This window comes from Lotus japonicus, chromosome 4 (genome assembly GCF_012489685.1).
Source record: "Lotus japonicus ecotype B-129 chromosome 4, LjGifu_v1.2".
Lineage (NCBI taxonomy): Eukaryota > Viridiplantae > Streptophyta > Magnoliopsida > Fabales > Fabaceae > Lotus > Lotus japonicus.
Window position 1 is genome coordinate 30,609,603 of NC_080044.1, and position 25,441 is coordinate 30,635,043.

Sequence of the window (25,441 nt, forward strand, 5' to 3'; positions counted from 1 at the left end):
TTCAAGAACTCAGCCAGCTTGAGCTGAGGCTACTGGAAGAAAGGAAGACCATAGAGGAGAAGCTCAAGACAACAGAAGAGGTTCTTGAGAGGGAAGAGCTGAACGTCAGTCTCAACAACATCCAGTATTCACTGGATCGTCTGGAGAGGGAGAGGTCAGAGCAGCGTCAAGAGTGCAGAAGAATGAGGAAGGATCCTCCATTCTAGACTTTAGGAAAAATAAAATGTATGATGTAAACAAAATGATTATGAATAAAAAAATTTTTGCAAACACAAGGTGACAAATATATATATATATATATGCAAAGAGAGATATATGCAAAGAGAAACAGTAACGAACAAAGCAGAATAGCTAAAGTAACTTAAAGAAGATAATAAAAGGAAGTTAAAATAAAGTAAGTTAAGAGGGAAAACGGAGAGATCCTAAAACTAGGGTTTATCAGTGCGACGCAGAAGTTCCATCATCATTTGCTTCATGTCTTATAGCATAGATTCATGAGTATCAAGACGTTGTTCCATGAGGTCGAGTCTGGACGAGCTTGACGGTGTGGAGCTGGAAGGAACATTCTGAGCTGCTTGATGAGCTGTAGTGGAAGCAGAAGCAGCAGGAGTAAAAACCACTGGTGCAAGTGTAAGGGCTTCAGCTTCAGCTTCACGTCTCTCTGCCTCTAGCACTTTCTGCTGCCCAGACTTCAAATTTGGTAAACCATTGAATAGATTAATTTTGTTTTCACTCAGATAACCCAAGTTAAATGATGGCCAATTCCATGTTTCCTCTTCTAACTTTTGCTCAATAATGTTATTTAATTTATGGTTGACCTTCTTTTGGTTTTTCTTTTGTACATTTGACATGTTATTTCCCTTCTATTTGTGTTCTTGGGTGCAACGCAATGTATTTTAATCAAATTTGGGTTACCATAAAGTATTAGTGGGAAAATTATTTTGTTCTTACTTTAATAGTATAGTATATGTAAATACCTGATTTATGAAGTATGTATAATTTTGTTATTTAAATTTGGTAGTACGCTATTTATGATAGAGGTTATATGTATTCAGTACATAACATAGGGTACTTGACTAAGAGAAGTTCACATAGCATTGTAAAAAGTTAACATTTATTAGTAAATTTTTGTCATTCTTGGAAAAGTTTTTTTAGCTTATGTTTGTTCTAGAAGCTATATTGGTACGATGACAAAATATAAGGATGAAGAGTTGTTTTATCATGTAAAAAGTGTAACGCATTAAAATTTTAAAAAATTGTGTACTAGAGAAGTATTGACTTTTGTAATGAATTGGTTACTTTTTTGGGAAGAATCATTTTCATGAAAAAGTGACTCTAAGTATATTGGATTTAGTTTGCTATAGAGGTAATACCTTTAACACCCGTGGAGGCAAAAAAAACACATTTTCAGTATAAATATAGTACAAGTAGGTTGTAAAATTTCATTTGTGAAGAGCATGTAAGCTAGGTGATCATTGTGTTTTGTTTATTGCCCTTATTTTCTAAGCTCTTACCTTAGATTTGTTGTCCAAAAGAATAGGTAAGACTTGAAGTATAACCAGTGAGGAACAATTGGTTTTTTTTCTGGCATATTCATTTAATTAGTATCATGTTTGTTAAATTTTTAGGTAATTAGTGTGGGCAGATTTGATGTGCTTTGTCATGGCTGGTGTTCCTAGAAAATATAAAAGAGTAATGTCGTCCAGTAGCAAATCAACAGGTAAATATGTGTTCCTTCTATATCAATTGTGTGAAAGAATTATGATTAAAAGTGTTTGATATGAATATATGAAGAAGAGCTGAGCTTATTAATCCTTTGTGTTCTTTTTGGTAAGGTATTGGACAGGGATCGGTGCCCTCATTATCTGAAGAAAGAACAAGGGGTAACAAAAAGAAATGTTTTCCGAGAGGCCAAAGATATATGGGCCAAGAGAAATTCAGTTGAGTTAATTAACTTAGCATGTTAATTAGTAGTGATTATTTTGTTGTGAAGGTTTTTTTTACCTTAGTTTTTATCTTTTGGTAGTGTGCTCAAGGACTACCTCAAGTTTGGCTAATGACACTCTTTATGATGCTATGGATATTTCCTCGTCATCGGTGTCGACTAATGCTGGTATTTTTTTCTAATGGTTTATAATGTGAAATTTTGAGTGACGGAAAAATGTATAACTTGATTTTAGAAATTTTTAAGATAAGTAATATTAACTGTCAAATGAACGAATTATCAAAAGTGGGATTATAAAGATGACTGTTTTTGAGTTAGTAGTTTAAATCCAAGGGGATGATTTTGTGGATTATAAAATATTACAATGGAGGTTATTTAGGTGTCATATGATATGATATGAATCTGAAGTTGAAGAAATTAATATAAGGTATACTTTTTAAAGTCCAGTACAAGAAGATGGCGCGAGTGATGTTGGTGTGGATAATTGGATTAGTAGAGATGATAAGCTGTCAGGGGTATATGTTCTAGGAATGGACATTGAAGAGAGGCATAGTACCTAGAGGTAGAGGGATTGTGCCAAGAGAGAGTGAGAATGAGAGAGAGTGCTGAATTTCAAGTGTTATTTCATCAAATGAGCCAAAAGTCCCCTCCGATTGATAACTACCTCCTATTTATAGAGCTTGGGTACTACCTATTGGGCCAATTGGGCCTCCGAGGTCAAGGCCCAACTGAAGGCCAGGGCCCCGCCTCAGGGCGGGATACATGCTGGGCGTTGCCCCTCTAGGGGCTCGCCCAGTCCACTAGTCCACAAGACACCGAGCTCGAGGTACGAGAGCTAAGGGTGTCTTTTAAATGCTGTTTGTACACCGGAATCTACACTGCCAACATGGCTTGAGAAAAGAGAAGTTAACTATACCGCCAACATGGCGTGAGCAAAAGGAAACTAGCATTTTCAGTTACCCAGTCCACTGACTTGACGAGCAAACCAAGCTGGAAAGTCCACAAGTCCGCAAGCGGCGAGAACGACTACTTTGTATTGGTGACAAGTTGGAGCAGGTGTATGATCTCTCGCCGGCGGGAAAGGTGGCAGGCATGGGTCATGTGCCGATCATTCAATCATTGACTGGCGGTGACCCCGATGAGCGACCGAACTTCGTTGTTGGTGTCAATCGTCAGGCGATGGCGTTTGATCCTTATAGTGGCGAGGCTTTTCGCGCCTTCCCTTATTTTAAAACCCTTTCAAATTTCTATCTGCCTCACGTGGCTGCCCCACGTGATGTGTTGGTTACATCAATTTCCCTCTTTCTCCGGAACCGTCACTTCACCTTTCATAACCGTCCCATCGTGCGCAGTAACTCCCCTTTGCACGCGACCCACCTCCCCAAAACCACCATGACTTCCAACCTTCCACACGCGTCCAACACGCGTCACCCTTCCAGCTTCTCCCCTTCTCCTATAAAAACCCTTCTTCCCCACTGTCATCCCTTTCCAAGACCCCTCTTCACTTCCCTAATCGCTTACCAAACTCCTTCTGCCCACTTCCGCTCCGGAGCCGTCGCTTATCACCCTTTCCGCTACCCACTCTTCACATCCTACTCCGGTGAGTCCCACTGTCCTTATCTTTACATCGCACACATACTGATCTTTTCTTTTCTTTCACTTCACTGCCTTCTAAAAATGGCTTCAAACCCTACCTCCCCTAATCACTCTTCTTCCTCCTCCGAAAGCGACCCTGACTCCACCGCTGCCGGCGGCCTCCGTTTAGAGGTTCCGGAGATCCCAGCTCACCGACTACAAACCTACGCCACTCTGCCCCTTCCAGTCCAAGTAGCCCCCAAACACGAGGCTATAGATCAACCTTCCATCTTCCAAGATAGCGATCCCATTGTGCAATTCGTGAACTCCCTGGGTGGCTTGTCCAATGACGATGAGTTTAACGCCAAACTCAGGATCTGGGTTTGCAGTCCCGGGGATCGCCCCTGGCTTCACAAGCCAGACGGCGACGTAAAGAGATCCCATTTTTTCTTTGCGTACGAATACATGTTTAGCGAGCTTGGAATCAGGCTTCCTTTCTCGCCCTTTGTCCAAACCGTCCTCCGCGACATCAACGCGGCTCCCTGTCAACTCCACCCTAACGCCTGGGCCTTCATTCGATGTTTTGAAATCCTAAGCGCCGCTGTCGGCATCGCCCCATCCCCCACCAGTTTCTTCTACCTTTACGACGTCGACCCCAAGTCCATCAAAAACAAAGGATGGATTTCCTTGAAGGCCCGAGCCGGCCGGAAGTGTTTGCATCCCCACAAAAGTAACGCGAAGTCCTCTTTCGCACGAACCTACCCAGAAGCATTCACCCTCAGAGACGGGACCGCCCTCTTTCCTCTTTACTGGACAGAGAAGCCCAACGGGATCACCGATCCTTCAGAGGATTCCTTGTCCGCCAACGATAAAGCCTTTCTTAATCTCCTTGCCCCACTTCCCATCCTTGACTGCACAACAGTCCTTGAGGGCGCTGACCTCTCAAGAACTCCCAAATACTTAGGTTGCCCATAGCTCACTTTTATTATTGACATTTCCTTTCTCGACTCCTATGTTATCACTGATCGTTTTTTTTTATTGTTACAGAAGATATGAATTTCACGAACGCCGAGCTCCTGAAGGCCCGCGAGAGGAGAATGGCTCGCTTTTCCCCAAAATTCAACACTGAGGGCGACGCGAAAAAACGGGGCGGTGCTGAGAACCAAGCCGAGAGCACCAAAGCTCCCAAGAGGAGAAGATTGACCAAAGCCTCCTCCAACGCCGGCACATCCAACCCTGGCGCTCAGCCCACCACTGCTGCTGCGCCTAAAGGCAAAAATGTCGCTGAAGCCTCTGTCGCCGCAGCTACCGAGCCAACCGCCGTACCGGCTTCTTCTCCTGCCTCCGCCGGTGCGACCGCTGCTGCTGCCGCTGAGTCCTCTATTGGCGCCACAGTCGCCTCCGCAGGCGTTAACGCCACAAAAGCTGCTGCATCTTCCGACACTCCTATTGGAGATAAGGAAAAAGAAAATGAAACCCCAAAGTCTCCTCCTCGCCAAGATGCGCCTCCTAGCCCGCCCTCAACACATGATGCGGGCTCCATGCCTTCCCCGCCTCATCAAGGGGAAAAATCCTGTCCTGGCGCTGCCACTACCTCTGAAGCAGCTCAAATTGAACAAGCCCCTGCTCCTGAGGTCGGTTCTTCAAGCTACTATAATATGCTCCCCAACGCCATTGAACCCTCAGAATTCTTACTTGCTGGTCTCAACCGTGACGTTATAGAAAAAGAAGTTTTGAGTCAGGGCCTGAATGTCACCAAGGAGGAGACTCTTGCTTGCCTCCTACGCGCTGGGTGCATCTTTGCTCACACGTTTGAGAAGTTCAATGCCGCCAACGTTGAAGCTGAGCGGTTGAAGGCCGAAAGTGCTAAGCATCAAGAAGCCGCCGCTGCTTGGGAAAAACGTTTCGACAAACTGGCGACGCAGGCAGGAAAAGACAAAGTCTATGCCGACAAGATGATTGGCACGGCGGGGATTAAAATCGGCGAGCTGGAGGATCAGCTGGCGCTGATGAAGGAAGAAGCAGATGAGCTTGATGCAAGCCTTCAAGCTTGCAAGAAGGAAAAAGAGCAAGCTGAGAAGGACTTGATCGCCTGAGGCGAGGCGCTGATTGCTAAGGAGTCAGAGCTTGCCATACTGTGCGCTGAGCTGGAGTTAGTGAAAAAGGCGTTGGCAGAGCAAGAGAAAAAGTCTGCGGAGTCCTTGGCCTTGGCGAAATCTGACATGGAGGCGGTGATGCAGGCTACGTCCGAGGAGATCAAGAAAGCGACCGAAACTCATGCCGAGGCCCTCGCCACGAAAGATGCTGAAATTACTTCCCAACTAGCAAAGATCAAAAGTCTAGAGGACGAGCTGGCGACGGAGAAGGCCAAAGCCATTGAGGCGAGGGAACAAGCCGCTGACATCGCCCTTGACAACCGCGAGCGCGGTTTCTACCTCGCCAAAGACCAGGCCCAACATTTGTACCCGAACTTTGACTTTAGCGCCATGGGAGTAATGAAAGAGATAACCGCCGCAGGACTGGTTGGTCCCGACGATCCTCCCCTGATTGACCAAAACCTCTGGACAGCGACTGAAGAAGAAGAGGAAGAAGAAGAACAGGAGAAAGAAAACAATGAATAATGTAATTTTTAACATTACTTTTATCTTTTACTGTCACCTTGTAGTGTACTTTTCCGCCATTCCTCTATGTTTAAGCAACCTTTCGCCATAGCTTTTTATATCGCCGTTGGATATGTTGTAAGTCATATTGGAATGCTTTCGCCGTACACTACTCGCCTCGCCTTCCCTCCTATTCATTCGCCGACCTTATATCTTGCGCTATTTTTCACGCGTCATATGATTGAATTACGCCTAACGATTTCGTGCGTTAATTTTAACTAGGACTTGTTGCTTGGTATTCCACCACCAAGACTTTAGACGTTTTTTCCCTAATAGGAAGAAACGGCCTCCATTCTCGAGGACTTCGCCCGGGGCTTTGCCCGCTCGGGGCTTACAATGCTTGGATCCCAATGGCCATTTGGGGGTCCCAAGACTTTTGCCTAGTTAACGGCGCTCGTCGTATTCTGGCGAGACTTACCCAGCACATCGTTTACGGGACCGGCGATCACGTCAGACTTTCCGGAGGGTGATTCCCAGGCGTCAAAGGCCATTTGTGGAATCGCCACAACCTTCAGGGTTCCAGCAAGCCCCTTTGGGGATCAAGCTTGTCCCACTTAGTGATCGCCGTAATTCTTTATGTCGATCGGCAATTCCGATCGTCAGGGAATCCCTGGAATTTTTTGGACACGAATTTCGTGAATTTTCGTCTTATTTTATTGATTTGTCGTTGCAGTACATTGGACAATTTGAAAACACTTCGGAAAATCTTAAAGATATCTGGCTCCGGCGATTCCGACTTGTTCACCTTCTCGCCTGCAATCAACTATAAAAGTAGCGCAAGCTCAAACCATTGAACGATCGAGGTAACCGCCTCCCATCAAGCTCTTCTAAGTGATAGGCCCCATTACCAAGAACTTTAATAATGCGGTAGGGCCCTTCCCAGTTGGGAGTAAGCTTGTTCCCCGGGGCTCCCGATCGCCACTTGAGGACCAGGTCGCCAACCTGCATATCTCGGACGCGAACCCTGCTGTTGAACTTTGCCGCCACGCGCTGCTTCATCGCTGTTTCCCGAATGTGCGCCTCGTCGCGCGTTTCCGACAAAAGGTCCAGCTCCACCACCATGTTGGCCTCATTTTCCTCTTCAAAACCTGGTCGAGTCCGCCATGTAAAGTTGTCAATCTCCACCGGCAACATGGCATCTACCCCATAGGTCATTCTAAAGGGGGTTTCCCTTGTAGTAGATTGCTCGGTGGTGTTGTACGACCACAGCACCGCCGGAAGTTCATCCAACCAAGCTCCCTTAGCCTCCGCGAGCCGTCGTCTTAGTCCTCGTAGGATTACCCTATTTGCAGATTCCACCTGCCCGTTCGTCTGCGGATGCTCAACAGAGGCGAACCTCATCTGTATGCCCATTTCCTTGCAGAACTCCCTTGTTTGACTGCTTGAAAACTGGGTCCCATTGTCAGATACGATCGCCCTTGGGATCCCGAACCTGCAAACAATACGCTTCCAGTAGAAATTGACTATCTTTGCAGAAGTAATCTTGGCCAAGGGTTCAGCCTCAATCCACTTAGTGAAGTAGTCCACCGCCACCAATATAAACTTCATTTGTGCCCTGGCGGTCGGGAAAGGTCCAACTAAGTCCACACCCCACATGGCGAAAGGCCACGGGGCGCTCATCGTTACCAACTCCTTTGGCGGTGCCTTAGACAAATCCGCGAACACTTGACACTCCTTGCACTGCTTCACGAAGTCCATACAATCTTTCCTGAGGGTGGGCTAGTAAAAACCCGCCCTCAACACTTTGCAAGCCAAAGACCTTCCCCCGATGTGGCTCGCGCACACTCCTTCATGTACTTCAGACATTATCGCTTCGTACTTCTCTGGCGATACACATTTCAACAATGGCGTCGAGAAACCACGGCGATACAAGTGTCCGTCAATGAGAGTATAGTGACTCGCCTCCCGCTGCTGCTCCTTCGTGCATTGCTCCACTTCTGCCGGGTCCCCCGCCAAGATAGATATTATGGGATCCATCCATGTTCTCCCTCTGTTTACGCAGGACATGAGCTCGCCTTCGATGCTTGGGTACGCCAGCGTTTCCTGAATCACACTTTTGTTATTGCCGGGCTTCCGCGTGCTCGCCAGTTTGGCTAGCGCGTCCGCCCGCTGATTTTCTGCCCGAGGAACGTACTCCACCACGACCTCTTGAAAGAGTGTCATCAAATACCGTACCCGCTCAAGGTACTTGATCAGATTAGGATCTTTGACCTGGAAAGTTCCCTTCACTTGATTCTCCACCAATTGTGAGTCCGTTCTTATCAACAAACTCCTGATCTTCACTTCCCGCGCCAACTTCAATCCGGCGATGAGAGCTTCAAACCGTTTTTAAATGCTAAAGCACAAGCTCGAGGCTCCTCGTCCTCTACCTTTACCGACGCCGCGCTATACCTTGCCATGTACTCTTTCAGTGACTCCCCTTCCTGCTGGCGAATATTGTATAGGTCATTGATTGTCACCGGCTGATTCTTATTTGCCGAGAATTGCACTAGAAACTTGGATGAGAAGTCTCTGAAATTTGAAATCGATCCACGCGGCAAAGTTGTGAACCACGCCATCGCCGTCGATTTGAACGTCGATGGAAACATCCTGCACTTCACCGCATCTGACGCCGCAATTATCACCATCTTCGTATTAAAATACAGAAGATGATCTTTCGGATCGGAATCTCCGCTGTAAGAATCCAGAACTAACGTTTTCATGTTATCCGGAATCGCCACATTCTCAACATCTTCCGAGAACGGACGGAACTCAGCCACGGAGTCTGCTTCTCTGCTTCCATCATCTCGCTGCTCGCGACGGTAGAAATCTAACTGAGCCTGTAGATGCTCATTCCGCTGCTGGATGTTGCCAATACTGCGCATCAAATGGCGTCATTGCTCCTGTGTCACCGCCGGCTGTTGTTCCGGAGCAGGTGAATTCTCTGGTGAGCGCTCCAGAGATCCCACCTGTGAAGGCGATGGAGGAGGTGGTGGTGATGGAAGAGGAGAAGGCGACTGTACTCCTGTCGTTCGTACCGGAGAATCCAGGTCCACACGATGAGGCCGCCGAGGCGGCGAAATCCGCTGTCGCATTGGTGAATGATGCTGCCTCCTGCGTCGAGTCTCCATCCAAACCAGAAACGATGCAAACTCGATCGGAGAACCAACACTAGTCACAGAATTAAAATCAGAAAACTAGAGAATTGCCTAATCACAATCAGAGGTAACTTCATGCACAATCAATCCACGTGAATGGGAGGGGTTCGATCCCCACAGACGGCGCCAAATGTTCTAGGAATGTACATTGAAGAGAGGCATAGTACCTAGAGGTAGAGGGATTGTGCCAAGAGAGAGTGAGAATGAGAGAGAGTGCTGAATTTCAAGTGTTATTTCATCAAATGAGCCAAAAGTCCCCTCCGATTGATAACTACCTCCTATTTATAGAGCTTGGGTACTACCTATTGGGCCAATTGGGCCTCCGAGGTCAAGGCCCAATTGAAGGCCAGGGCCCCGCCTCAGGGCGGGATACATGCTGGGCGTTGCCCCTCTAGGGGCTCGCCCAGTCCAGTATATAATTTAAATAATTTTATGGCCAATTTTTGGTGTCTAGGACAGTTCATTTCCATTTTCCAACCATGATTTTGATTTTTAATTTAAAGTATTGTTTGGTAGACATTTGTGAATGGAATGTCACATTGGAGTTCAGTTTTGTGATTGTTATGTTTTTATGATGGAGCAGAAGAGAAGAACATTAAATGCTCTTGGAATATTACATTTTTGTTCTTTAGAAAATGGTGGAACATAATGAAACACACTCTTAAAAATTTAAATGGTCCATATTGCTCCTAATTTATATTTGAAATATTTATCTCCAAATGGTTTTAAATTGCATCTTTTGTAAAAAAAACTTATTGACAAACTTAAATAAAAAATTATTTTATTCAAAAAATTCACTTAAAATAAAATCAATTATTTTTTTAAGTAAATATTTTTATGCATATCGCTTAACTTTTTGATCAATAGAGTAGAATTGCTTTTTTTTTAATGGAGGTTTTGAATAATGTTTATTATATTTTTTGTTCTATTCTTTCTATTTATGAAATAATAATAAATTGCAACTATTTGTAGATGAAGTTCAAACATTTAGTGGTTGTTCATCAAGTGATGAAAGTGAAGATAGTGAAGATGGTGAACGAGATGATATGCCTTGCAGTAAAAATTTTGATGAGTTTGAGGGTAAATTATTGTTTTATGATATAAATTTGTAATTAAAGGTTGATTGTGAAAAATTTTCCATGTAAGTGTTATTGAATTTAAATGCAGAATATTCTGATATTGGAGACATGAAGTATGAGTGTCAGTATTGTGGGGCTTTGCATTGGTATGCTGAAGGAGTTAGAAAGAAAAAGAATAATATTCCCACAATTTTTTCTCTGTGTTGTCTAAACGGAAAAGTGTTAGTTCCTTTCTTCAGGAAGCCTCCGACTTTATTATGGGATTTGATAATGGGAAATGATGTTCGTAGTCGAGAATTCTTAGCAAATATAAGAAGTTATAATAGTGCTTTTGCTTTTACTTCATTTGGTGGAAAAATTGAAAGTGGTCTAAATGACGGAGGCGGTCCACCACAATTTGTTATTAGTGGGCAAAATTATCATCGTATTGGTAGCTTGCTTCCAAATGTGGGAGAGACTCCTAAATTTGCCCAACTTTATGTTTATGATACTCAGAATGAGATCCAAAATCGAAGTTCACACTTTAGGTACGTAAATGCTATTTTTTCTTATGAATGTTGTATATTATGTTTTAATGTTATTAATATTTTTGTTTTATTGTTTAGGAATTCGGATGGAAGTTGTAAGCTAAACAAATCCTTAATTGAAGATCTTTTGGCAATGGTTGATGAGTGTAATGTCTTGGTGAAATCATTTCGAAAGGTACGTGATTTCATTTCTATCAACCCATTGTTAAGGATTTCTCTAAGATTGTTTAGGGCTAGACCCAAAGACCCAAGAGTGTACAATTTACCTTCTGTGGATGAGGTAGCTGGTTTAATTGTTGGTGATTTTGATTCTACTGATTGTGGTCGAGACATAGTTGTTAGTTCAATGGATGGTACTCTTAGAAGAATTCATGAGACACACACTTCATTTTTACCGTTGCAATATCCTTTGCTTTTTCCTAATGGAGAAGATGGATATAAAGAAGATATTTTGTTTCGCCAAGATGGAGATGGTCGTGTTTTTAAAAAGAGAGTACGAGTATCTTTGAGAGAATTTATTTCTTTTAGAATTCATGAAAGAATGAGAGAGGATTCAGTTATATTGCGTAGTAGAAGATTATTCCAACAATTTCTTGTGGATTGTTATTCGATGATTGAGGCTCAAAGATTATCATATATCAAGGGTAATCAAAAGACAATACGTCGGGACTTCTTATCTGGATTGGAGGAGGCTATGGAGAAAGGTGATGTCGATTCAGCATCAGTTGGAACAAGGATAGTTCTACCTTCATCATTTACTGGTGGAAGAAGATATATGTTTAACAATTGTCAAGATGCAATGGCAATCTGCAAACATGTTGGATATCCAGATCTTTTTATAACTGTTACTTGCAACCCAAAGTGGCTTGAAATTCAAAGGTGTGTTTCTGAAAAAGGCTTGAATGCCTATGATCGCCCTGATATCTCGTGTCGGGTTTTTCATATTAAAGTGAAGCAGTTAATGCGTGATTTGAGGAAAGGTCAATATTTTGGGAAAGTCTCAGCTGGTTAGTAATATTTCAATTGAATATAATATATATATATATATGTAGATATTGAAAAATATTATATGGGTGATTAATTTATTTATAGGAATGTATACCATTGAGTTTCAAAAGAGGGGACTTCCACATGCCCATATACTTATTTGGTTAGCGCCTGGTTCAAAGCTAACAACACCAGAGAAAATTGATTCAGTTATATGTGCAGAGTTACCTGATCCAGTTGCTAGCCCGAAACTATTTGAAGTTGTTTCTATGTTCATGGTCCATGGTCCATGTGGTAGTAGTAGGAAAAATTCTCCGTGCATGGTAAATGGTCGGTGTTCCAAATTTTTTCCTAAGAAATATGTGGATAAGACCTCATTTGACATTGATGGTTATCCGACATATCGAAGGAGGAACACTGGTGTTTTTGTTGAAAGACGTGATGTTCAATTAGATAATGGGTATGTTGTTCCTTATAATGCAAAATTGTTGATGAAGTACCAAGCCCACATTAACATTGAATATTGTAACAAATCGAATTGCATCAAATACTTATTTAAGTATATCAACAAAGGAGTTGATCGGGTTACAGTTTCAATGAAAAATGAATGTAATGAAGGATAAAATGTGCCGGAGGTTGATGAGATCCAACAATATTATGATTGTCGTTATTTGTCTGCTTGTGAAGCTGCTTGGAGATCATTTTCATTTCGTATTCATGATCATTGACCTCCCGTTCAGCGATTACCTTTTCATATGCCCAACAAACAAGTTGTATTATATGGTAATGAAGAACCAATTGATAGGGTCGTTCAAAGAGGTCAGATGTCTGAAACAATGTTTACTGGGTGGATGGTTGCTAATATGATATATGAACATGGTAGGCATTTGACATATGCTGAGTATCCGCAGTTATTTGTTTGGCATCCTAAAGATAAAGAGTGGCGACCACGCAAAAGAGGGTTTTCCATTGGAAGAATGAATTTTATACCTTTGGGGTGTGGGGAGGTATATTATTTGCGTTTATTGTTAAATCTACAATGTGGATGCACAAGTTATGCCGATTTGAGAACTGTTGATGGTGTTGTTCGAGTGAGCTTTCAGGAAGCATGTTCTGCCTTGGGATTATTAGAGGATGATAAAGAATTTATTGATGGATTAATTGATTGTGCTGAATTGTCAGGTGGTATGTCTGTTAGAAAGTTGTTTATGGTGTTGCTATTATCTAATTCAATTGTCACACCAGGAAAAGTTTTTGAGGAAACTTGGAGGTTGTTAGCCGATGGAATTCTTTATAAGTGAAGGAAATTACTTTGCAATCCAGGTATTTTTTATTTATTTATGTATTTGTTTATATACATGTATATATTTATGTTTTGTACATGTCATTTCTTTGTGGTTGTTAAAGTAATTGTTATTTTGACTTTATATAAATTGTTTTATTTTATCTAGCTTTGCGTTTGGATGATCAGACTTTGAAGACGCTTTGTTTGGTTGAGCTTGAAAAAATGTTAGTTAATAATGGGAAAACACTAAAGGATTTTCCTGGCATTCCGTATCCTATTTCAGATGAAGTCCCTCAGTTTGAGAATGTCATGTTGTTTAACGAGTTAAGATTTGACATTGATGATATGTCAGTTAAACATAATGACCATTTGATGAAGTTGAATAATGGTCAAAGGAAAGTGTATGATGAGGTTATTGATGCAGTTAATAAATCAGATGGAGGATTTTATTTTGTCTATGGTTCAGGTGGTACAGGAAAAACTTTTCTTTGGAAAACCCTAAGTTATAGATTAAGATCTGAGCGGAAGATTGTGTTGAATGTTGCATCCAGTGGTATAGCATCTCTTTTGTTACCTGGTGGGAGGACTGCACATTCGTTATTTAGTATCCCACTTGTGTTAAATGAGGATTCATGTTGTAATATTAGGCTGGGTAGTAACAAGGCAGAGTTGCTTAAACATACAAGTTTAATTATATGGGATGAGGCACCTATGGTTAATAGGTGGGCATTTGAGGCTGTTGATAGAACCTTGCGTGATATAATGGAAGTTGGGGATGTTTATGGTGGGGGAAAGCCGTTTGGTGGAAAAGTTGTGGTTTTAGGGGGAGATTTTAGACAAACTCTTCCTATTATCCCGAAAGCAAGTAGGGAAGAAATTGTAATGGCTACTATTAACTCATCAAGACTATGGAAATTTTGCAAAGTCTTAAAACTTACTGAGAATATGCGTTTGCATGGGAATGATTCTTTACATGATTGTGAAAAATTGGTTGAATTTAGCAAGTGGATACTTGATATTGGTGATGGTAATTTGGGTGATTACAATGATGGTGAATGTGATTTAGATATTCCACATGACTTGATGGTTCCCTTTAAAGATGATGCTGTGTCAAGTATAGTTTATTCCACCTACCCTGATATTCAAAGGAAATTTTTTGATGAGGAATATTTTATTGATAAAGCTATTCTTGCTCCCACTTTGGATATTGTTGATGGTGTGAACCAGTTTGTGCTTTCAATAGTACCTTGCAAAGAAAAAGTGTATTTAAGTTTAGACAGTGTAGTCAAAGTTGATGAAGATGTAGCCATTGATGCAAATTGGATAACCATTGAGTTTTTGAACGGCATTAAGGGATCTGGACTTCCTGATCATAGGTTGTGTTTGAAAATTGGAACGCCCATTATGTTAATGAGAAATATTGATGTTTCAGCTGGGTTATGCAATGGAACTCGGCTTATTGTGTTGGATCTTAGACCAAATTTGATTTATGGGAAAGTGCTAAATGGAAATAAAGCTGGCACAAAAACATACATCCCACGCATGACTATTGTTCCTTCTGATAGTGGTCTACATGTTAAAGTTCAACGTAGGCAATTTCTGGTGTGTGTTTGTTTTGCAATGACAATTAATAAGAGTCAAGGGCAGACGTTGTCTCGAGTGGGGGTTTTTTTACCGAGACATGTTTTTTCCCATGGTCAACTATATGTTGCGTTGTCGCGTGTGAAATCAAGGGATGGATTGAAAATTTATGTTGACCAGACAGAAGTTCCGCCTTTGGAGCAAACAAAAAATGTTGTTTACAAAGAAGTATTCAAAAATTTAAGCTGAGGTATGAAGATGAGTCAATTGTCAATTATATATGCTGGTCCCCTTATTTAAATTTAGTATAAAGTAGGTTTAGATAGTGACAATTTTTAAGCAAATACTGTGATAAATAGTAATTTTATGATTTATGTTAACTCAATATTTATGGTAGTTAGTTTATTTTCAAATGAATCTCCAGATGGGGAAGGTCTCCTATGTACCATTTAATGGAAGGCATGGATTCTCATAAATGGTAAGTGATTTTAGGTGTACATTGCTTGAATGGATCTTGTAGCCGTGCTCTTGTATTGCTCAGTTAAATAACAGATTTGTTCAACTAAAATGAAGTATGGATGGCCGTTTTTTGAACTCTAAGTGATGGTGTTGCAACACTCTCTTTTGGTGGAGGATATTGGTTTTTTTGATTGATGCAAACTCGTGAGCTCCCGTTAGAATGGCTTTTGCTTCCTGGTTCCTTTTTCACAAGTCTACCTCTGCTGGTTATTTCCTGGAGGTACAGATTCTGTATTAAGAATTTGGTGGAATGTTTGGTCTTGATTTTGGAAGGCTTACGAATTGGGTTTGGGTTGAGTATTAGTTTTCTTTGTAAACACCCTTGAAAATTCCTCTTAACTTTTCAAAATAGGTACTCTTTTTCCTTGCTAGGTTTTCCCAAGGGGGTTTTATCCTAGAAAGGTTTTAATGAGGCATGTTTTGTTAAGTCTATTTTCAAGGGGGTATTAGGTGGGGTAGTTTTCTTCTTTTATAGGGTTTTAGTATTTGTACATGTAAGTATCTGATTATTTAATTTATTATATGTAAAATGTTAAAGATGAACTTATTATGTATTCATTGGTTTCGCTGTTAACTTAAAGAAGCAACTTCATTTAATAAAAAAATATGTACGTCTAACCTGTTGAAGGGATAGGCCATTTGTGCAATGGAAGTTTACACACAAAACCATTTTAAGCATAAATATAATCAGTACTACGTCAGTAGTTAACTTTCATACTAAAAGTTCAATTATCATAAACTGCAATATAGTAACTATAGCCATATATAAAAGCCAACATTGATATGTATGTCTTGGAGCAAAAAGTATGACATATAAGGTTAAAAACAAAGTCGCTAAAATAAAAGTTTATCCAGTTAAAATTCAACTATTTAGCACTAAGTTTGTTGAACATTTTTCTTCAAACTTCTCTCATTGGATTTGGTATCTTGTTATCTTCATCTTGTTAGCAGAAGATAGGTTTTTATTCATTCTTGAAAACCTGAACATGGACTTTTGTCCAGAGTAAGGTTTTCTTCAGAACTTCTGACCCTGGTACCTCTGAAGTCATCAGATGTTACCTCCTTCAGAAGTTACTCGATCAGAAGCACTTAACCCACCGGTTAAACTTCTGTGGTAGGCAACAATACACGTGTCACTTCATTTGTGACATAGTTCCTTGAGTCGCGTGGTATATCTGCTATAATGATGATGTCTACTCTTCTCTACTATGCTATTTTCAGACTATCTATTTTATAACCGTTGATTTTGCCTTTAATTTCTTATAACTGTCAACGGTTACCATTAAACCCACTATATGCACTGTCACACACGATCTCCCACTCACTTACACTTACGGTTTTGAAACTATCCGTGTGCATTGCATTCATTCATACTCCTTCCTCCAACATTTCCCCCTTCTCTCTGAACCCTAAACCTCATTCTCTGAGAATCATGGGCAAATCGAGGAAACCTAAGGTAAATGTTTCTGCTTCTTCCAAACAAACTGCCGAAGATCAAGAGAATCAAAGATTCGAAGAAGCACAGAAGATTCTGAATGCACCAAATGTAGTCACTTGTGCCAAGAAAGTAGAAGAACTGAATGTGTGCTGTGAAGCAAGAGTTGACTTCGACAATCTGGCTGAACATGGGTTCGACATCAGGGATCAGGTCAACTTACAAGGGTGGTCTGGCTACTTCAATAGACTTGATGGTCCGATTTACAACAAATTGGTTGTTGAGTTCTGGAAGAACGCTGTCTGCAACGACTACTACGTTGTTTCTCACGTGCTGGACAAGAAGATTGTAATCTCAGAAGAGTCCATTGCAAAGTTGCTGGGTATGGAATTCCAGCAAGGAAAAAGGATTAAGAACGTTGATGCAAATGTTCCTGGGATGAGGAGCGTGGTCAACAAGGCGATTTTTGACCACTGGGAAATGGAGAAAACCAAGTACAACATAAAGGACTTGAAGCCTCAGATGAAGATTTGGCAGAAGATATTCCTTACCTGCATTCACCCCAGAACTGGTGGAACTGATTATCTTAATGCAACTCAAAAGGTAATCATGTACTACATTTCTAAGGGCGAACCTATCTGTCTTCCATTCCTTCTCTTCAATTATCTGAAGGAATGTGTTGAGAAATCAAGGACTACAACTGGTTCTGAGAACAAGAGGTTCATATTTTACATTCCGTATGGAAGGCTGCTGTCAGATATCTTCGTCTAGAATAAGCTTGTCAAGACCCTATCAGACCTTGGACTTCACGAAGATCTGGCCATGTCTATTGGCGATGCTCTCAATGGCACAAAGTTGAAGAAAATGCAAATCATTGAGAAAGTTCAAGTTGCTCCCAGAGAAGACACTTCTGATGAGGTTCGTAAGAGAAACTACCCCATTGATGATTTTCCTATTTGGTCCAAGAAGGACAATCCAGCATGTATTCTGGAGTATGTGCGGATGCTCATAAGACAAGGAGATCCTATCACTCTTGAGGAGTTTGTCAAGACACTTCCTGAAAGTCCTCCTAAGTTGGCAACAAGGAAATCAAGGAGGGCAACAAGCAGCAAGCCTTCAGATCCTAAGGGCAAAGGGATTCTGACAGAGGAACCTGCAAAGAACAAAGCTGCATCCAAGACTGTGATCATCAGAGAACCCTCTACTGTAAAACCTTCCAAGAGAACCTTAGTTCAACCACGTAAAGTGTCTGAATCTGAAAGCTCTAAAGACACATGGGAAGATTCCTCAAGCGAGGAAACTGAAGATGATGATATTCCTGTGGGTAAGAGAAGAAAAGTTACTCTTGAGGAAGAAGAAGATGAGCAGGATGACCATGAGATCATCCAGAATGTGATTCAGGTTATGAGGGAAGCTTCAGACGCTGAAGAATCTACTGATTCTGATGTTGTTCCCTTAGTGAAGAGAAGGAAGCTTCCTCTGAGGGGTCCCCTTCAGCAGAAAGAGGCAGTTGCAGAGCAAGCATCTGAACCTGCTTCAGAAGTTCAACATGAAAGGAGATCTAAAAGAACTTCTGATCCAGCAAGGGCTGCAAATCTTACCACAACCACATCCATCAGAAGTCCAAGTAAGGTAATTACTGAAAGCATTAACTCTGATTCTGCTTTAGTAGTTATTCCTGAACAACCCCTGCCTATATCTACCTCCATGCCTACCTCAATCCAAACAGCACCCACTCAACCTGAAACACAAGCTGAAACACAAGCTGAACCTCAAGCTCCTAAATCCACCATCCAAACAGCTACCACAGCCATCCCTTCCACTCCAATTTACACCTCTTCCACATCCATCCCAACTGAACCAGTACCTCCTTTCAATTCCTTCATTCAAGGTATTGCTCAAAGTGAGGCCACTTTGAGAACCTTGGTTGAACAATTCAACCCCAAGCCTTCATCCACTTCACACACCTTCCTCATAACCCAGACTGGTGAGATGCATGCTGAGAAAGAAAAGGATGATGATGATGTTCAGATTCTTGTACCGCCTTTCAATGTGAAGCCCCTTCAACAAATTGCTTCCAACTTTGAAGATCAGCTTCCAGATGCTGCTGAGACCTCCTATGTGTCCTTGTCCAACTACTCAGCAGTCAACTCACAGGATCTGAGTTTCACTTCACCTGAGAAGACTGTCACCTCAAGGCAAAGGCCAAATATTATCTCTGAAGCTGAGCACATGGATGAATCAGATCACTCAGGCGTAGAGAAGGACCACGAGATTGATTCCACACCTTCAGAGCACCTGGATGAATCAAATGCTTCAAGCTCCAATGCTGCCAAAACTCCTCAGCCTGTTCTGACCTTGGCCACCTCCTTTCATCCTCAGAATCTTACTCAACTCATTCGGGAGTTTTCTGAAGAGGCCTCCAGAAGACTGAAATGGGTGTATCAGGTAACTGATAATCAGTTTGATGCCTCTCTTGTTGATGGTCTATGGTCTGCCTTTGAGAGATGGTCAGAAGGCAAAGTTCATGAACTTCAGAAGCAACTTAGCAGGGAGAAACGACTAAGAGTTCATGATGCATCTGAGAGGGCCTATGAGCAAAGGCAGAGAGTGTTGGACAGGGTTTGTGAACCCTTGAGAAGAGCCATGGCTCAACGACCATGTGTTGTCTCTGAATGTACCTCAGAAGATGCTGTGATGCTTTCAGCAGAGGTTGAAGAAGAAAGCTCTGATGGTATAGTCATTCTGGAAGATGCAGTTGATCATGAAGTTGAGAAGCAAGGGCCAACTCAAGTTGATACTGTCATGTCTTCAGAAGCTGCAGCTGCTACTCCTACACAAGCACCAGAAGTTCCTACTTCTGCTCCAGCTCCAGAAGTTGCCATTCTTGCTGCTCGGATTGACAGGATTCAGGATGATCAGCAGAGGTTATTTCAGATGGTTGAGCAACAAGGACATGTTCAGAATGAGCAAAGCAAGCGAATTCAAGAGTCCTCAAGCAAAATGGAAGCAATCATGAAGTATTTAATGGACAACCTTCCTTCATCTTCCAAGCCTTGAATCCCCCACATCTATCATGCATGCATTTATTTGTCATGACTAAATTTAATTCATGTTGACTGTGTTAATTTTTCATGCTCTGATTCAATGCACCATCCATTTAGTAACTCACATGCTTTTATGATTGATAAGTTTTATGCATGTTTTTCTGTTACTTTTTCTTCTTATAATCTCTGCAATACTTCTTCTTCATCACACCACAATTCACCTCATCCTTCATTCACTTCAAATCTTCCATAACTTCCAATTCAAGAATGACTACTGTCGATTTGATTTCTGGACTCAAGACTTTGGTATTCGACCAAGTCTTTCCATGGAGCGTCAATGTATCTTCTTCTCAGATCTCTCTCGCTCTTGAGCGGATTGAGACTCTTGTGAAATGCTGGCTCACTTCTCATCAAACTCACTGTCTTCAGAACCTTCAAGAAGTTCTGACTGTCCTCCTCCGTCTGACCACTCACCGGAAGGACGTTGAAGATCAGCTCCAGGGCATTTGCATGCTTCTGGAATATGAAGAAGATCACGATGAAGCGGATCAAGCAGCTGTGCAGGAGAATGTTGCCTTGAAGGAAGAACTGGCTACTCAGTTAGCCTCAATTGATCAGGACATTCGTCCCCTCCACCTTCAACTTCTCTCCATGAAGAATTCTCGAGCTTTCCTATTTATCTAGGATTAGTCTTCTTCGTTCCTCTCGATCCTTTGTACTTCTTCTCCGTTCAGTAATAATAACATATCTTATTTGCATCACCTTCTTGTTATCGTTATTGTTGGTTTTGTTTTTCACCCTTTTTGCTTATGACAAAAAGGGGGAGTACATAAAAATGGTTTTGATAAATTTTTTTTTCTTATATATATATAAAACCAGAAGAGGAGAATAAGTATAATTACTTATAGCACATAGATATTGTCAAGCGTCTCAAATAAGGAATACATTTTGTTCATATACTGAACTAATCTTGCTTCTGACGCCTTATTCCAATTATATCTGGACAAGAATCTATGTTATTATGTGATATACGCTAAGTTCTGAACCATCACTTCTGATGAGTATACATCTCTTCAAGCGTCGTAAATTCTGATCACATAACCAGACTCCGAATCTAGACTATTCATCATCTCATCAAGTCATAGATTCAGGGGGAGTCAGGGGGAGACCCTAGCTCAGAATCAGGTGTCATCCCAGATTCAGAAAGAGCAATGCAAACCGTTACACAAGGATAAGTTTAATCTCTGATCCTTTCTTTCCTGTGTATTCAGTTTATTGTGTAAAAATTGTTCATCAAAATACTTTTTTTGTCATCATCAAAAAGGGGGAGATTGTAAGATCAAGGTTTGATCAGTGGTTGCATCTCTATGTTTTGATGATTACAATTAAGGTTTGTGATGATGAACAATTGTGGTACCCTAACGTTTGTCTTTTTAAGTTGTGACAAACAGGTTCTGAATCTGACCCAAGCCTATTCGTTCAGAAGAAGAAGAACCAAGGGTTACTAAAAAGAGAGCTCTTTAAGCCACCATGTTCGTTCTGAACAGTGGCAAATACTTCAGAAGCTCTGAAGATGGAAGCTCTCAAGAAGTTCTGAAGAACTCAAGTCAGAAGTTCTGAAGGCCAGATGTTTAAGAGGATCGGTAGATCAGCTTCTTAAGAGGATACTAGTGAGAAAATCAGTGTATTGTTAGTCACTTAGCAGGTTGCAAAGTGCAGTTGTAACACTCATTGATTTTAGTGGATTGCCTTCATCAGAAGAAGGAAGAAATCACCTTCACAGGTGGACTGGATTAGCTTGAGCTTTTATCTCAAGTGAACCAGGATAAAATACTTGTGTGTTTTACTTCCTATCATTTAGCACTTAGTTTTTATCTTTGAGTTTTGAAAAAGCTTAAAAAGTATACCCGTGATTCAAAAACTCTATTCAAACCCCCCCCCCCCCTTTCTAGTGTTTTTCGCACCTTCAGGATGGTATCCCCTGAAAATGGTAACTTGTATAATTTATGATATACAATGATTTGGTATGAAGAAAATGATGAAATGTAGTAAGTGAAATACCCTTTCAGATTTTCCCTTCATTTCTTCTGGACTTAAGATTGCCTTCCACATGAGCAGACCATGTTTACCTGAAGCAACCATCTCATTCCAGTATCTAATTGTATCGTAATTCACTGGAACACCTGGTTTGTCAGCATGCTTGCCTTTGTGATGCTGGGGAGTTTCTTCTAAGTTGTTGGTGATCTTAGCAGGATATTCTACCTCATGGTTGTTGCTGTCATAGACTCCAATTTCAAATTTAGCTGCTTGAATATATGAAAATTTGATCCATGCTGTAGTGTGAAGTTTATATATAGTTCTGAGGATAGTTATAGATTTTCCGAACCAATATCTGTTTCTATGCCTATGTGTTTTCATAACTAGGACGTTTCCTGCTGGATCTTCTAATAGGGCATGGTGTTGCAGTTCTTGTCCATATATTTTGGTTAACCACCGTGGAATCAGCAGACTATTTTGCAATTTAAGTAGAAGAATGAAAAATTGAGGATTTAGATGAAATAAAATATAAGAAAGGTAACAAACAGAAAGTACTGTTGGTAAGAACAAGTGTTTACTCTTTGTTTTCAAAAGAGGATTAAATCAATATAGAAGGGGAGGCAAACAGGTAATCAAGAGGCTCTTCTAAGTTTGAAAGGTAGTAAAGTGAAAAGAAAGCAAAGTAAAAAGCAACATAACAGATAGTGAAATTGCAAAATATAAATTCAATAAGTGTCTTTGATCATTACCCTGTGTAGGTGGAGGGGCTTGTAGAATAGCTTTGAGTCCTTTTGTCCATTGTGTCTTCTTTGGAGATCCATCTTTAACATGGTAAAACAGTCCAACTGAAGTTAGGCAATTAAGATATGCAGATTGATTTGTGAGATTTTATTTCAATATTGCTTTAGTTCTATAAATGGTTAAAAATTGGAAATGAAAATTGTAAAAGTAATGTAAGTGGGATTACACATGGTATAATGTATGGTACTGGTTAATTTGTTGTCAAGGTAGGTTTTTAAAAATTAAAAGAACCGAAATTCAATGAAAATAGAGTATATGATATAAGTCTTTCTATAGGAAATTTGTGTTAAAGTGAATTAGAAGGGTTGAAATTGAATAACACAAAACAAGTATTGACAAGTGGAAGATTGTTTTTGGTGGATGTGACAAGTTTCTTTTAATTAAGCACAAATACGAATGGTGGTGTAAAACTTATTTACACCGTTGGTGCATAGAAATTAATCTCATAATTTATTTGGTATGATTGTTATATATTAAATTCTGGTAGGATGAGTATTCTATTTATATTTATGAAAAACCAAAATTCAAAATATGGACACTTAGTTTTATTTTATTGTTAACTTAATATCTCATTGTAAAATATTTGGAAAAAAAATAATATAACATAGTATTTTATAGATATTGTTTTGATACTTTGTTATTTGTTTTTCTTTATATTTTCGTATGAAATTATAATTAAATTAAATTAGAAAAAAAATAGGAAAAAATAAGATGTGAGGTACAATTTAATTTATTATATTTTAATTGGATTAAGACATTTGAATCACATCATATTATATTATAATAAAATATTTTGGAAAAAAAATGGCACCGTGCATAGCACGGGTTACTACCTAGTACTTCTACCAATATATATATATATTAGTTTCTTTTTCCAAACTTCCACCGCCCACTTTTTCTTCTGTTACGTTGTTCTCCTTTCACATGACTATGCCCCCACATAAGACAAAGGCTTCGTTTGGATTGATGGAGGAGGAGGGAGTGGAGTGAAAGGGAGGGGAGGGAGGGATAGGTCCATTGTTTGGTTTATTTAAAATTGGATGGAGTGGAATGGAACCCAATGGTACACATTCCATCAGATACCCACTACTTTCCCTCATTTTTCCTCCCCCCAAATTTGGGAGGAATGAGATGGAGCTAAAAACTAATGTCTAATAAAATTATTAAAATACTCTTTTACCCTTTTGTAACTCCCTCCATAACCCCCATAATTTTACCCTACTCTTCTCTCTTCACACCTTGCTTGATTTTGCAATTGTGAAAAAAGCTTCATACTTCTGTGTACATATTATCATCTTTCCACCGAAACTCATTCACGTTGTTTATGTTTTTTTTCTCTTCAATGTTGCTGACGCTGCTAAAGTTGTAGCCACAATGTTTATTGCAACATCTTCAATAAGACACACTGCAACCATCAAATTAAGAATGGTTCAAGTTAAGAATATGTCATTGGTGAGGTTTGTTTTGTATTGTCTTACAGTGTTCTGCATTTGAAAGAAAAAGAAAAGTTGCGTAATTTTTATACATAGTTGTCTGGATAAATTCTAATGACTAGTTGCAGTTCATTTTTTTTTTTGAAATTGCAGTTCATTGTTAATTTGTTACCATTCTGAATTATTGCTTCTTTAGGCATTACCTATCATATATAACTATTATGTACTTTATAACAAAAATGGGTTGAGAAATTTCTTGCTGTGAAAAAGATGATAATTATTTTTCGACAGTTTTGGTAAAGCAATAAAAAATAGAAAGGGTAATATAGGAAGAAAAAAGTTATAACTGATTCCGCTCCGTCCGTTATCCAAACAATGGAGTGGAAATTTTGTTCCGTTCCATCATAAAATACCCAAACGATGGAATGTGATGTTTGTTCCATTCCATTATATTATGTTCCGTTCCGCTCCGTTATGTTCCATCAATCCAAACATAGCCAAAAGAACCTATCCAATGCCACGTGTCTTCGTGCAATTGGATCAAAGTTAAAGTGGGTAGGATTCTACTGCATCGCGGACCACACTCTTATGGTGGACCTCTGGTCAGATTCGGCCACATGGCAATGAGAGACGCTGCAGCCGTCAGATCTGCTAGGGTGCGTGGCAGCTCCGTGGACCATCAATTCCGGATCAGATCTTTTTTCTGATTTTCTCTTTTCTTTTTTTTCCGAAAATCCTAAATAAAATAAAATAAATCAAATAAAATACTATAAATATAACAACCCAAAAATAAACAACTTAAATCCTAACTAAATCTATAATTTAAAAAGTACTAATTAATGATAAGATAAAAACTACTAAAATCTAACAAATCAAAATAAAAACTCCTAAAATCCTAAAATAATTAAAAATCCGAAAATTACTTAAAAATATCATAAAAACTAATTAAAACTCAGAAAATAAATTAAAAATAAAATAAAAGACCCACAAAAATACCCTTATATCCCCGGGTCAACACACCACTATACTCAACGACAGCTTGTCCTCAAGCGTAAACTCAAGTAGCTTGTCCTCAAGCACAGAACTAATCACCCCTAAATCAGATGCCAAATTTTAAGTCTAAAAACCTAGAGTTCATCACAGTAGTTCATGCAAGTGCTAAGATAAGAAAGTGAATAAACTTCAGTAAGTGAGAATTACAAGCAGCAGGGAAAACAGAGTTAAGAGTCCGTACACAAATAAGCTCACACATCTTTCAGCTCGTGAACAAACAAGTACAGTGCATCAAACCTGGCTATCTTTCAACTCAAAATCAAATAAGACAGTAAAGCAATTAGGAGAGACCTCATCAGGTTGTAACAAGGCTAAGGGTGCAATGTAGGTATGGAATTGA

General features: G+C 40.2%; 1 protein-coding gene across 1 annotated transcript; it reads left to right on the forward strand.

Moving 5' to 3' along the window:
* The first annotated feature begins 1,662 nt into the window (after window positions 1–1,662).
* On the forward strand, window positions 1,663–24,228 carry LOC130712602 (uncharacterized). The gene is made up of 13 exons (XM_057562429.1): window positions 1,663–1,720; window positions 2,027–2,113; window positions 10,290–10,397; window positions 10,485–10,542; window positions 10,636–10,923; window positions 11,002–11,930; window positions 12,016–12,494; window positions 12,651–12,917; window positions 13,014–13,095; window positions 13,362–14,787; window positions 15,201–15,254; window positions 16,937–17,333; window positions 24,202–24,228. The coding sequence occupies exons 1-13, from the start codon at window positions 1,663–1,665 to the stop codon at window positions 24,226–24,228; spliced, it is 4,260 nt and encodes a 1,419-aa protein (XP_057418412.1).
* The last annotated feature ends 1,213 nt before the right edge of the window (window positions 24,229–25,441 follow it).